This window comes from Camelina sativa, chromosome 4, assembly GCF_000633955.1.
Source record: "Camelina sativa cultivar DH55 chromosome 4, Cs, whole genome shotgun sequence".
NCBI lineage: Eukaryota > Viridiplantae > Streptophyta > Magnoliopsida > Brassicales > Brassicaceae > Camelina > Camelina sativa.
Window position 1 is genome coordinate 23,003,877 of NC_025688.1, and position 15,111 is coordinate 23,018,987.

At 33.4% G+C, this 15,111-nt stretch overlaps 1 protein-coding gene across 1 annotated transcript; it reads right to left on the reverse strand.

The window, feature by feature from the left end:
• On the reverse strand, nt 537–1,497 carry LOC104784198. Its single transcript, XM_010509255.1, has 4 exons — nt 1,411–1,497; nt 1,090–1,184; nt 714–1,008; nt 537–636 (listed from the first exon to the last, which is right to left on the reverse strand). The coding sequence occupies exons 1-4, from the start codon at nt 1,464–1,466 to the stop codon at nt 537–539; spliced, it is 546 nt and encodes a 181-aa protein (XP_010507557.1). The 5' UTR covers nt 1,467–1,497.

Sequence of the window (15,111 nt, forward strand, 5' to 3'; positions counted from 1 at the left end):
GAGAATTCAGAATCAAAATGATAAGGAAGTGAGGCCAAGGACATTAGGAAATGAGCTAATCACATGTCATGGATTCCATCTTTGGCTACAAGGAACGGACCAGATCAAGACGGTTTACAAGGACCGTAATTAGGTTTTCAAACTCTCAGCTCAACAAAACCAATACAATGTATGTTTCTTGTGTTCCAATCTCTGCTTACATTGCAAGTCAATTACTTTTTGGTTTAAGATAAACAAATTTATACCATTTTGCGGTTGTACATTTTTCTCTTTTGCGCGGACAGTCAAAGACTCAAAGGAGTCAATCTCAAGTTCTCAACACGAAGATCTGAACAGGCTATTATTAATTTAAATATATATATATATATATATGTATATATATTTAAAGATTCAGTATGAAAATTACTTTTAAAGTTCATAATCATAAAATATTGTTTATAATATCGATCGAACATCAGTTACATCCCCTCTTAATTTTAATCTAATTCATATTCGTAGTCGAATTAAAATTTACTAGTGATCATATAATACAAGTCCTATAGATAGCCAAAATTATCTGGTAAAGGCCCACAGAAAAACGTTTCAAAAACGGCCAACATGCTTTGACGATAGGAGTCAGAAAACAGATTCCAGCCCCTGCGCAGCACAACAAGTCACAAAGGATGCATGTGCAACTAAACCCTATCAGCATCCTCAGGTAATACTTCTTATACCATCCATTGAAGTTAATAGATGGGAAGAAAAATTCGCTTGCATCCAGAAGCATTATCATAATCATGTGAAACCTCAAGTAATGAGGCAAATGGCAGGCATCGAGTATCCATATGAACCCTAAGCAGCAATACACGACGAATAATCTGTTTTCCATTCTTTTTGCGGCTCCTGAGGTCGAGTTTTCGCTTGTAGATGCTCTGACAATACTCAGATGCTTTGTTAGTCTTCGGTCACGAGAAAATATATGGTTGAATGATGATGATGATGATGATGCAAAGTCCACATGTGCATTTGCTGCAGTTTTGGAAATTAGTTTTAGTTGTTGAAAGAGTCATTACAAGACAAGCTTTCAATATTGATAACAACCTATAATACCTGGACGAGGAACAGTTGATTTTGGGAATGAGTCAAAGTTGGAGAAAGACACTCTTGTTGGCTTCAATTGTTTCTTTAGATATGGACTCTGATCCCTGAAAATACATATAAACATACAAAACACATCCAATCTATGTGAACCCCATGATAATAAACTAATCCTCTATTGTTAATATTTTTTCAAAAAAAGCCAAAAAAATATTATTTTAGAGCAAAGCGAACATATATAGAACTACCTCGTTTTGAAGAAGTTTAATCAGAAAAAAAGGGCAAGCAAAAGGTATATATGAATTTAAAGAACGAAGGAACAAAGAGAAGTACCTTGGAAGGAAGGACGTAAAAGAGACACGGTCCGTGGCCATCGCCAAACACTGCATAGTTTCGTCTCCGGCAAGAGATTTCGGTCGAGGCTTTAGTTAGGGTTCCGCAACTTTGACGAGTTAGCAGCCGTCTTATTTTTACTAACACCGTTTTGTTATTGAAAACTTTTATAGGGTTTCTAAATTTTATGGTTATTTTTTTTCCTTTTATTTTAGCGTTAATAAATAATAAACATACCTGCGTCAAAAATATAAACACTAATTATTTAATTAGAAAATAATGAAAAAATATTTGGTTAATTACAAAAAAAAAATGATCAAGTTGAATTACATATCGACAAATAATCCATCGCGTTGTTAAAATTTTCTCTGTTTCATTTCCTTTTACTCTATCAAAAACTCATTATATTATAAATGTACTCACTTTTTGTTCATACCACTATGTTGTTCAGTCGTTACACCAATACATGATTTCCCGTAATCAACCGTACTATATATAATTACTACTAATAAAACGGATAATTTAACCCCTCTCAAAGTGTCCACATGAGCTTCTCTGCATTTGTTCTCAAGTTGCCACGTCAACGAGTCTTCTTCCTACTTTAATTTGTTTCCAAATTGCCAAAGCATCAAAACTCAATCTATCCATTAGAGTTTTCACAATTCTACAAATTTGAAACGGTTCAACTTCCTTCCTCTGTCTCATAAACTAATAACATGTTGCATTCCCATATATAACGCCTCCCTCTACCACTCCTCTGCTACGTGAAACCAGCGCAATCGAATTTACACCAAAGGTTCATCCACAACTTTATTCATTAATAGTACATATTTCTATTTCATATGTCCCCGTGATCACCTCATCACCGACGTTGGTTTGCGATCTTAGGTCGCCGAAATCGTTTCAAAATCTGATCTGAACATAAGTTTAACTCTTTTCTATTCCTCTTAGCTATTTTCTTTGTCCGTATTGGCTAAAGAGCAAAGAAAATGTTAAGATGATAACAAAGACTTCTCTAGAGCGTAATATTTAGTGAAACGTTTATGGAAAAGCGATTAGGCGACAAATAACATTCATCACTCCCCCTTTTGACCTAAACTCATCGTGTCTCATGAAGCCACAATCCCATCTGTTTTGAGTTCCATTGGGTTTCTCAGACTCTCATAACATATTAACATGTGATTCCAATTTCATCCCCTCTCCACACTTTTGGTTTCCTAAAACTCCATTGTTCTTCAGATATTATTGTCTTCGTTTTAAATGCTACACGAATCTCTTATGTTCTTTAGTTTATGAGAATTTGATGACTTATATGTTGAACTATATTGTTTTCCTTATTTAGAGTCAAAAATCCAATCTATGGGTTTAGTGTGGTGGTGGAGCAGTGGACTGGAGAAGAACCCATGGGAGTTATCTGGTGAGTGGTATAATTGGATACTACAAACATATATTGGTGGGTTTATTTGGTTTCTTACATTAAAAACAATAGAGTTTTCGATCTTAGTATACTTTTGGAAGTGCTATAATATCAAATGCGTGACACGGGCACTGCTATGAGACCAAATGGGCGACAAAGAAACAAGAGCGTGTCAATATAATGATCAAACAGTTACTAACATCAAACAAAATACTATCAATTATCTTATGAACTATGAAGGGTGGTGAAAGATTACAAGAGTGTGTCAAGACAATGGTCTTCTCAATCTAAGCGCATCTAGAATATTGTTCAATAAAACTCTCTGTGCAATCGACGAGGAGGTTTATTATACAAAATCACGTTTGTATGAGAAACGTATATTGTTCAATACACCTTTTTATTGGTTTTACAGGAAATTTCGTCTCATTTTTTTAAAGATGCGACTATATCAGGTCAAAACAAGGTACGTATATGATACTTGAACAACTTCATTTTTGTTTCCACATAATCGGAATTTAATTTTTATGCAAACTTTATAGCTATTTAGGTTTCAAATGGCGATCATATGTAATTTAAATTATTTGCTACATTCATTTTGCTAACCTCAAAATCTCTTTGCTATATATCACATTCACCAAAGTTTGCAAAAAAAAAAAAAAAAAATGCTTAGCAAGACAAAATCAGTAGTTGTTCACTTAAACTACATTCTACGTACAACTTTCGAACCAAAAAAGTGAACAAAATCCGAGCACAGAGATGTTTCAAGTTGCCGGAGGTGCAGAGGAAGAGAACTTTAAGACAGGTCAATGGGTATGAAGAAATTTGTGTTTTTTTTTAATGGTATTGTTCGGTTCTTATGTCAAGTTCATATATATATATATGAATTTATTGGAATATGTAGAAATATTTAGATGAGTAAATATAAAACACAAATACATATAAATTCACATTAAAAAGAGAAAAACTCAAGTACAAAAATCCAGGCTCCCACAGTTTAATCCAGAATCCATCGATTTTTTTACTTTGCCTACTATGCTTAAAATCCAATAGAATTTGGGTTCTATCAAGCGGATTTAGTTCGGATTTAGGCTGAGCTTGGTTTTCTTACCCACACACATCTCTATTCGTGGCCAGTTGACCTTATTGTCAATAAGGCTAGTAAAATGAGGGATTAAGTATTACCTTAATTATTATAAGAATATTGAAAACATTTTAAATAACAACCCACACGTATCCATATACAGTAAAACCTCTATAAATTAATACTCTATAAATTAATAAACACTATAAATTAATAAATTTTGCTGGTCCCAAGTCGGGCCAGTGTAAAAATTAACAATATTCGATAAGATAATAAGATAATAATTTTTTCGAAATCTCCTTATAAAATATGGTCCCAATAATATCATAAATTAATAATTATGTAAATTTATATATATATATATATATATACTGATATAATAGTGTATGTTTCTCCTAAAGCTCAATTCTATAGAACAATTGTAATGTTGTATTTTCAACCTATAATGATATCTCTAAAATATTTTATAACATGTCATACAAATAATTAAATTTAAAGTTTTAATTTTTAGATATGCATCATTTACAATTTGATAATTTGACAGATTATTAAAATAGGAGAATTGATATTATTATTCATAGATTTGAATTTATGTGTCTCATGTGTATAAGTCAATTTGTCTATAATATTTGTAATTTATTGTAAATAGTGCTTTCTAAATATTACAAGTTCAATTCCTAAACCATAAAATTTATAACATCCGAAAGTTTAATCTTATTTTGCTATAGTTGTTCCAATTCATAATTTTTTAAAAAATAAACAATTAAAAATATATCTATAAATTAATAATTATTAATTTACACTATAAAATAATAATTATTAATTTATAGATAAATTAATATCACTATAAATTAATAAAATGTCTTAGTCCCAACATTATTAATTTATAGAGGTTTTACTGTATATCGCGTTTGTAGCATGGTCTCTACTCTCTAGTAAAATTAAAAACTAACATATTCTAATATGTTATAAGTCGTATGCATGTATCCATCCTAGTTATTATTAATACAATAATTTTTATTGTTTAAAATATATTCTAAAGATTAATAAGTATGAAATCTATTCTATTAAAGCTGAAGTACTCACTACACTCAAATTGGACCATGACTTTGGTTTGGTAAATAAGGAAATTGGTATATGAGTATTTAATGGCTTCAATAATATCAGATATTACCTACTACCATACTTAATCCCTATTTAAATTACGAATAATAATAATAATGAGAAATCTTTAATACTTATCGATTGTGATTTTGTTGCTTCCAAAATAATCAATAGATTAATTACGAAATTGTAGATATATGTAAACTTATTTGATTTGCTTTTATATTGTGAGATATTTATGGAAACAACAAATCAACTTAATACAATTAAATAAAAACAAATCATCATTTAGTTTAGATTTTTTAATATTTCCTTAACGAAATTATAGTAATTAATTATGATTCGTATAGATGGAAGGAATAAAAACGCATAAATTAGATATATGTAAAGTTGTAAACTAATTTACAGAAAATGTGTAAATATATGACTAAATATTTTGGAATATGATTCATAATCACTATAAATATATGACTAATACGTTTTGAGTATAAATGAGCAGGAAGCTTGATTTATGAGATATCTAAATTTAACAGTTTAATTTAGTTCTATATTTGAGCATATTTAAACTCTTAAAAAGTAAAGATATTATAATATATTTACGTTTTCAAAAAAAGTTTAAGATATTATAAATATTTAAATTTTTATAGAATGTTTAAATTATTATAAATATTTTGAATTCCATCGAAAGTTTAAAATATTACAATATATTTTAAGTCTATAAAATATTTAAATAATATTAATATTTTTACTCTTACAAATTTTAAAATATATAAAAAGTTTGAGTTAAACCCGTTAAAATATGTATTTTTATTAAACTATAAATTAAATTGGTGTTTCTACAAAATTGCTGAGATTTGTTATATCAAATATTAACTTTTAAATAATAACCTAAATATACCTAATCTCACTATAAATACAATGGTTTCCTAACTATTGAAATATCTCAGACTAAAATTTAACAAGCAATTTTTCCTCTTTTGACGACAAACTAAAATAAAGAAAGACTCGTCCTTTTACAAAACTATTATCCAATATTGTGGTGTGTCTATCCTCTTACAAAACTACTATCATATATTGCGGAGTGTCTATTCTCTTACAAAACTACTATCCAATATTGCGGTGTGTCTATTTTCGTGAAAAGCTACATTCTACAAACTACTTACTCTATTAAGATTTCCAATTAACTGTATAACCCCAAATATACAAATAAACACTATATAAACAAAAAAAATAAGTAAAAAAAAACTACATTACAAATATACAAATTACAAAAAAAGTAACTAACAAAATATATAATCTCGTGCTGTAGCACGGGGTATCACCTAGTTTATTTTTAAGATTCATATTCAAAACTTTACACAAACCAAAAAAAAGAAATGCAGAAACGAAACGTTTCAGAAACGGGAAACAATTTTTTTCAAAAATTATGTAATGGAAACGTATATATATATATACATATATATAGATATATAGATATAATAAATCCCCAAACATAAAAACCATATAAAAAAAATCTGAAACAACACAAATTCAAAACATAAATATTAAATAGTTTAATTAAAAGTAAAAACGTAAAAAAGTAAACGTTCAAAATCAAAATTTTTGACAAACATCGCCATATATTTAGGGATTTTAACTTTTAAGCTACTAATTATATTATATTTTTTATCATTATATGTATCATGAACTCTTATATTTTTAATTTATTTATTTATTAAATTTTGAAATTATAAAAAAGAGTTTCCGTCGCGTTTCCAAACAGAGATTTTTAGGAATCGTGTTTCTGTGATTTATTTCCAAGTTTTCACGAGTTTCCGTTTCCGAATCGTTTCGATGCAATATAGGTTTAGGTTTATGTTTCCATGTAATATAGGTTTAGGTTTGTAATATGGAACATCCGTTACATCTCATCTTAATTAATTCTATTCTTATTCCTACACGTATTCGATTTATAAAATACCAATGAGCATACGAAAATAAAACCAACAAATAGACAAAATTATTTGGTAGAGGTCCACAAAAACACGTTTCGAAAACGGCCAAGCCAACATGCTTTGACGATAGGAATCAGAAAACAGATTTGATGCCGCACAACAAGTCAACAAGGAGGCATGTGAAACTAAACCCCATCACCATCCTCAGGTAATACTTCTTAAACCATCCATTGAAGTTAATAGATGGGAAAAAAAATTCGCTTGCATCCAGAAGCATTATCATAATCATGTGAAACCTGAAGTAATGAGGCAGATGGTGATTCTTCAATATACATATGAACCCTAAGCAGCAATACAAGACGAATAATCTGTTGTTTTCCATTCTTTTTGCGGCTCCTGAGGTCGAGTTCTCGCTTGTAGATGCTCTGACAATACTCAGAGGCTTTGTTAGTCTTCGGTCACGAGAAAATATATGGTTGAATGATGATGATGATGATGATGCAAAGTCCACATGTGCATTTGCTGCAGTTTTGGAAATTAGTTTTAGTTGTTGAAAGAGTCATTACAAGACAAGCTTTCAATATTGATAACAACCTATAATACCTGGAAGAGGAACAGTTGATTTTGGGAATGAGTCAAAGTTGGAGAAACACAATTTTGTTGGCTTCAATTGTTTCTTTAGATATGGACTCTGATCCCTGAAAATACATATAAACATACAAAACACATCCTATCTATGTGAACCCCATGATAATAAACTAATCCTCTATTGTTAATATTTTTTCACAAAAAGCCAAAAAATATTATTTTAGAGCAAAAGCGAAGAGCAAAAGCAAAAAAAAGGTATATATGAATTTAAAGAACGAAGGAACAAAAAGAACTACCTTGGAAGGAAGGACATAAAAGAGACACGGTCCGTGGCCATCGCCAAACACTGCATAGTTTCGTCTCCGGCGAGAGATTTCGGTCGAGGCTTAGTTAGCTAGGGTTCCGTAACTTTGACGAGTTAGCAGCCGTCTTATTTTTACTAACACCGTTTTGTTATTGAAAACTTTTATAGGGTTTCTAAATTTTATGTTTATTTTTTTTCCTTTTATTTTAGCGTTAACAAATAATAAACATACGTATAATAATTACTACATACTTATGCGTCAAAAATATAAGCATTAATTATTTAATTAGAAAATAACAAAAATTTCTATATATTTTTATTAAAGCAAAATTAACAGTTGAGAATTTGAGATTGCGTTCGTTCCCCAATGAATGCTTCTCTAAAATCTGAAAGACACAAACCTATTTGCCTCTTTTCAGAACTATAGTATATATATAGCCTCTATTGTTCATTTGCCATATCACAATTCAAAAATATATATGATTTTTGTGATTCTTCACTCTTACCGTAGTTAGCTCTTGAATCTCCTAAATTACCATCGCTTTTGTCACGCTCTTCTACCTCCTCTTTAGGTAATATTTCATTCTCTTTTTTCGTGTATACGTGTAATTGTTTCATTTTCTCTTCCGTTAGGACATATTTATGAGCAGCATGTCGCTATTATCAGGCAAAGGATAGGAAGCAAAAGGGAAATGTAAACGTTGGCGCTCGCGCTTTTTAACTTGTAGTTTTGGTTCACTCCCCGTGGTAATGCAGGAAGGTGTAGACGTTTTCTTAATTACTAAGGTCTTTTTCATCTTCAATGTTCTGATTTTTCCTTTATATTTATTGAAAGTCCCGTTGACGTGTGGAGCCTCTACCCTCAACTTCGTCACCACCGCTTAATCCTCATCGTACGGTAGCCATTTGTATTCAATTCAATTTCGTCTTACAACTTCGTCTCTTAATTTCTATTCAATTTGTTTCAAGATAAGTACATGTACAAATGCACCTCTGTCAATTTCATTATTGCTTGTAAGATAAGCATCGATGAATTTGTTGATAACACAGGCTTCCACTTGTTACCCTTCTAGAGATATAAGGTTTTATGGGCAAGGAATCATAGATTTGTTACACGGTTGGGATATCTGAATCTTTCTCCCCACTCCCAAAACATAGATTTGATGTTACTGACTATTTTTAAGATTTGTTCCATTACTGTAATACGTTGGGTTAGTTAACTACAAAATTTAATACCAGTAACATTTAATGAATGTTTTAGTTGAGGGGTGGAAAATGTTGCGTTTGTTAACTATAGATAAATAGATGATTATAGTGAATATTTAGTTGAGGGACATGTAACATGATGAGTATATAAACCCATGCATGTATATATGGGTAAGGTAAAAGTACGTACAGTTCAATTTCTCATGTAAATTTGCACCACCTTATTTATGAGTGCTGACTATTTCTTTGTCATCCACCATTTCGCACCGTAAGTGACTTTGGATATTTGGTCCGTAACCTTTTCGACCAATGCAACTCCTTTAGCTACTTTTTCAGAGATAACTTTTCTCCACTGGTTCATGAAACCTTTTTCTGAAATAATGACCCTAGTTTGTTTCTACCTTAGTGAATTTGGATCAAAGGTTAGTCCACCCAAACGGATTTTAAAGATGCTTCCTGAACTTTTCGACCATCAAGATCAGAATGTCCGTGCATCTGCCAAAGAGGTGACTCTTGAGCTATGCCGTTGGATTGGAAAAGACCCTGTAAAGTCTATATTGTTTGAGAAAATGAGGGTACAATGGTCCGTACATTTGCATTAGCTATGTTGCCAAGATGATATGAACTGGATTCAATCCTCTTGCTTTTTCTTGGAGTTGGAAAACTGAATAGAGGTTTCTAATTCTGGTCATAACAGATAGAAGATAAAACCCAGTGCCAATAAGAACCTCTTGGTTGTAAATTCTGCCCATGATTTGAGATTTTTCCTACTAAGTTATACAAGAAAAACAGTGGAAGAAGCTCTATTTATACTTTGATTTGTATTTATTCTCTTGTGCTCTTTTGCAAACACTAATATTTTATATTTCATTGTTAGAATAAAGAGCTGGACGCTGAGTTTGTGCCAATTGGCAATGTTTCAGGGGGTGCCAAGCCTACTCGAAAGATAAGGTAACTACTATATACGATAGCAATTGTTTTTTCCTATGTTACATCTTTAGTTTCACCGTAATCCAGCCTATGCTTTGTGAATACTCAATGTGCTTTTGTCAAGTTTCTGAATAATTGAATTAATATGCATGAGGATTTTTTTTTGGTTTCAAGACCTTTTCGAAGTTGAAAAAGTCTTAACAAGATTTTAAAAAGCTACAATGTGATTGTATCTGTATTTGGTTATGAAGATCCGAGCAAGACAAGGAGCCAGAGGCAGAAGCTAGTTCCGATGTTGTGGGCGATGGGCCCAGTGAGGAAGCTGTTGCTGATGGTAAGTAGCTTGTACGTCAATAAATTGTTTCTTCATCAAGCAATCTTGAGAAGTCTGCTTAATTCGATTCTCTTTTATCTACCCTTTACTATCAGCCCCCCCAGGAAATAGATGAGTATGATCTTATGGATCCTGTGGACATTTTGACTCCATTGGAGAAGTCTGGTTTCTCGGACGGAGTGGTGAGTTTTGGATGCTTAATGCCACATTTTAATTTATTATGTTTTATTTCTTGTGGTTGTCCTTCACCGGAATAACTTTTTATACTATACCACTTACTTCCCATATTGATTGCATGTATCCCTTTTAGAAAGCTACAAAGTGGTCAGAACGTAAAGAGGCTGTTGCAGAGCTAACAAAGCTTGCTTCGACTAAAAAGAAAGCTCCTGGTGATTTTTTTTCAGAAATTTGCCGAACCTTAAAAAGGTATATAACTTTCCATGATAAGAAGTTTAGGCAGCATTGGTAATATTTACATGTTAACATGTTAAAATCTTTTGTATGCTTCAGCTCTGTAAGTGCAGTATTATCTAATTGGTGATGAAGCAGCCTGCAAAAATCTATGCTTATAGGTACACATATATATATATATATATATATATATATATATATATGACGATTAACGGATTAAGTCATACAATTTTGAAAGAAAAAATGAGGGAGAAGAGACTAATCAATGTTGATAGAATCACTAGAAAAAAAGAAGTTTTAGAGTGAATTCTCTTAAACCTCCTAAGATGAATGTTGTGGCCGCCCTCGTCCAACAAGAAATATGCTTTGTTGATTTATCGAAATATCACTGCTCCGTTAAAGTGGTGACTCGCCAATCGCCGTCTAGCCCTTTGATTCGCTTAGGCACCACCCTTACCATCGACCATCACTGTCTTATAAGTTCTTAGATCATATTTTCCATGAAACCCACGCTTTAATTGACATTTTCTTTGTATTTTGTGTCACCTATATTGATTAAAGTGATTATGCAATATTCGTTTGTTTGTTTACTAAACCTGAAGATTATCACTAATAATGTGATTTTGGTGAAGAGATGGTTATATTGTATGTTTTTTATGAAGGGGCAAGTTTTTTAGATATGAAATACATGAGATAGAATGGTGTTACCTTTAAATTTTGAATATAAATTGCAATGGTTTTCTTATCTGTAGACTTTGTTTCAAAGAGATTGGGTATAGTATATCTATGTGTATGCATCTGATTTACTCAAATGCAAAAGCAACAGAAGCAAAAACTATTGCATTGCACTGATAGCCACACACATATACTATTACAGTGACAAAGATGATGATGATGATGATCATCATACTAGCATCTTCATCATTCTACCACTATCATCATCATCATCATCATCATCATCATCATATTACCATTATCATCATACTACCATCAACATACTATCATCTACATTATCATCATATTATCAACATCATAATCACCATCATCATACTATCATCATTATAATTTTTTGTGAAGAATGCAAAACCGTAATTTTTCGCCAAAATTTTGAACTTGCAATTTTTTCCACAAGAAAACGCAAACTCGTATTTGTCACAAGCACAACGAAAACCCGCAGTTTTGAGTAAAAAACGAATATATAATTTTCTCGCAATAACAAAAATTCATAATTTTTTAACCAAAAACCCAAACCCGCAATTTTATGTCGGAAATGCAAACCCATAGTTTTTCTACCCAAAAACTCAAATCAATTATAATTTTTGTTTGCAAATAAAATGCAATCTCATAATTTTTTTCTCCAAAAACATGGATCCACAATTTGTCACCAAAAAGTTAGGTGATGTTGATGATAGCAAAAATGATGATGAAGATCAATTATAATTGTTTCTATGTTAATTATTGTATTTATATTTTAGTTGGACAAATCATTTAGTCATCTAACCTGTTTAATTNTCTTTCAGAGAGAGAAAGCTTTCGTTCTCATTTTCCAGCGAAACTTATCGTCGGTTTTTTGTCTACGGCTAAGTCCGGATATATTTCTCGCCTAAGTGTGAGTTTATCATAGCCTTAGTGGTTATTTCTTTTGTTTCCTCTTCTTTATGCAGATGCTGATAGATCTTGTCAAAGCCGAGTAGTGGACGGAGCTTAAGGATCGTCGGATTGCTCGATTCCATTCATGAGAGGTGTAAATCCTCATACCTTATTGGGACTGTTAGAACGGCTATGGATGACAGTTTCTCCTTGGGTTTGTGAATCGTGAAGAAAGGAATTCGGTGGCTGGTGAAGAACGGATTAGGAGAGCGTGTTTTGCGACTGATCTGACATCTCACTTTCTCGCGTCTTTCGGGGCTTAACAAATCTGATAATTCAAGTTTCTCTGTTTCTTTCATACTCGGAGGAAGCTGCAAAAAGATTATGGTGAATTTTGGAGTTAGAAGCTGAAATTTGACAGACCCATTTTGTGTAGGGCTATGTCTAATGATAGGAGATGGCACAACGATAAATGTTTGGGTAGATCCTTGGCTACCACTAGACCCCCCCCAGAGCACCACGACCAAACACTCCAAACAGAGAACCAATCCAGGTGGACCAACTTTTAAACGGGGATAAGACGGGATGGAATGAAGAACTAGTCAGAGAACTCATCCACGAAGAAGACATAAGTTCGGTTCTGAACCTGAAAATTAGTAAAGAAGAAAAAGATCTCGTAGGATGGCACTATACCAAGAGTGGGATAACAAGCACATCCGAAAGTTCGAAGAGCTGAGTACTCAGGAGCTTTACCGTTTAAAACCTCAATGGGATTTTGATTGTTGTCAAGAGAGGTTGTCGGTAGTAAATTACAGAGGAAGTTAGCAGTGAAGAATGCCTCCACCCAATGACTCTGAGGCGTCTTGCTCTGAAATAAGAGAGTGAGTGCCATTTCAGTTAGTTGCCTATGCTTCCTTTCAGCCAAGCCGTTCTGCTCTGGTGTGTGAGGGCAAGAGATATAATGTTGAATACCAGACTCTTGCAAGACTGTTAAATTTTTTTGACTTATGAACTCGCCTCCACCATCTGATTGAAAGGTACCAATTTTGTTTTGTAAGAGATTTTCGACCAGAAGCTTGTACTTGATTAATATGGAGCAGAAATCAGACTTTCTCTTTAGGGGATAGAACCAACAATATCTTGAGAAATTGTCTATAAAGACTACATAGAACCTGAACCATTGAATAGAAGAAACAGGAGAGGGACCCCAGAGATCACAATGAACTCTCTCTAAAGGTCTAGAAGCATGAAAGACAGAAGGAATAAATGGCAACTTCGAACTCTTCCCTAGCCGACATGACTCACACATCTTGCTGTTCCTTTAATTTATCTGAATCGTCTTATTAGTAGATAGGAATTGGAGGACTTGAGCATTGGGATGTCCTAATCTTCGATGTCAAACTTCATCAGATGTCTTAATTTGTCTCGTTGAATAGAACAACTTGTACTTTTGATCCTCCAGCTTATAGAGACCATCATTTTCCTTTCCCTTTGTCAGAAGCTTGTAAGTTTCCTTGTCCTTGATCACAACATCATCAGAATCGAATGTAACAGCACATGGATAATCTTTACATAACTTTGAAACTAACAATAGAGATTTCGCTATGTCAGGACAGACCAACACATCCTTTAAAGGGAGATTACCTGACGTTGATGGAAGATTAGCTGAGCCGATGTGAGTGATGGGAAGGAAGTTACCGTCACTTGCCATCACAGTGTCATTGCCGTGGTAGGGTTGAGCTTTCTGGAGTCGCTGAGTGTTGTTGGTGATGTGAGCCGTTGCTCCTGAATCAGGGTACCAACCACCATCGTCAGTGACATCAGTCATGTGCAGGGCAGAGAAAGCAGCAGCTACACGAGTAGGTTTTTGTTGATACTCTTCATCAAAACGGAACCAGCAGTCAATAGCATTGTGACCCTTTTTGTTGCAAATCTGACATACTGGCAACTCACTGTTTCGAGAGGATGGGTTGGACATGAACTGTTGGTGAAAGCCGCGTCCTCTGGTTGAGTAGTTTCCACGTCCCCTGCCTCTGTTACCACGGCCCCTATTTTGGTAGCTCGAAGATCTTGCAGTGTTAAACGGAAGGTGAGGTGAAACCTCTGAGGAGGTTGAGTATCCTAGAAGACGATCATCGTAGCCGGTTAAACGAGAGATGACATTCTCATAAGTAGGTTCAGGACTGCGATCCATGGAATCTTCAATAACTGTAATGATTGGTTCGTACTCGCGACTTAAACCTCTCAAGGCAGCAAAGATCCTCATTTTCTCAGTTACAGGGTCTCCAATAGAGGCAAGTTGGTCGCAAATGTCTTTGATACTCCTGAGATAGTCTGACATGTTTTTGTCTAGCTTCTCAGCATTTTGCAGACGTCTTTGCAGCTCGAACAGTCTAGAGGAGGAGGTCCGGTTGAAATGAGAAATGAGAGTCTCCCATACTTCTTGAGCGGTTGTGGCTCCTACTACCAGCCGTAAGACATTTTCACTCATGGATCCAAGCAAGCAAGCTTTGACAACTTGGTCAGATCTGGACCAACTCTCAAAGTCTGGATTGATGACTTCTTCAGACTTGTCATTAGCTTTGTTGCGGATGAGGATTGTCTCACGTGGTGGTTTGCAGGCGCCATTAACGAACCCTAGTAAGGCTTGTGTTCGTAGAAAAGACTCAAATTGTGATTTCCAGATTATGTAGTTTTGCTCAGTGAGCTTGATAGTGACACAATTTGAGATGTGTAAGGAAGGAGATGAGTAGAGATCCATGAATCCATCCATGGCTCTGATACCATGAAAAAAATATTTGA

What these genes read in the sequence shown, in the direction of transcription:
- LOC104784198 (XM_010509255.1), bottom strand. Translation starts at nt 1,466, where the DNA reads ATGCAGTGTTTGGCGATGGCCACGGACCGTGTCTCTTTTACGTCCTTC. An exon ending in ATCAACTGTTCCTCGTCCAG is followed by an intron (nt 1,009 to 1,089) that starts GTATTATAGGTT and finishes CCAAAACTGCAG; the next exon opens with CAAATGCACATGTGGACTTT. An exon ending in TCTATTAACTTCAATGGATG is followed by an intron (nt 637 to 713) that starts GTATAAGAAGTA and finishes TGTGCTGCGCAG; the next exon opens with GGGCTGGAATCTGTTTTCTG.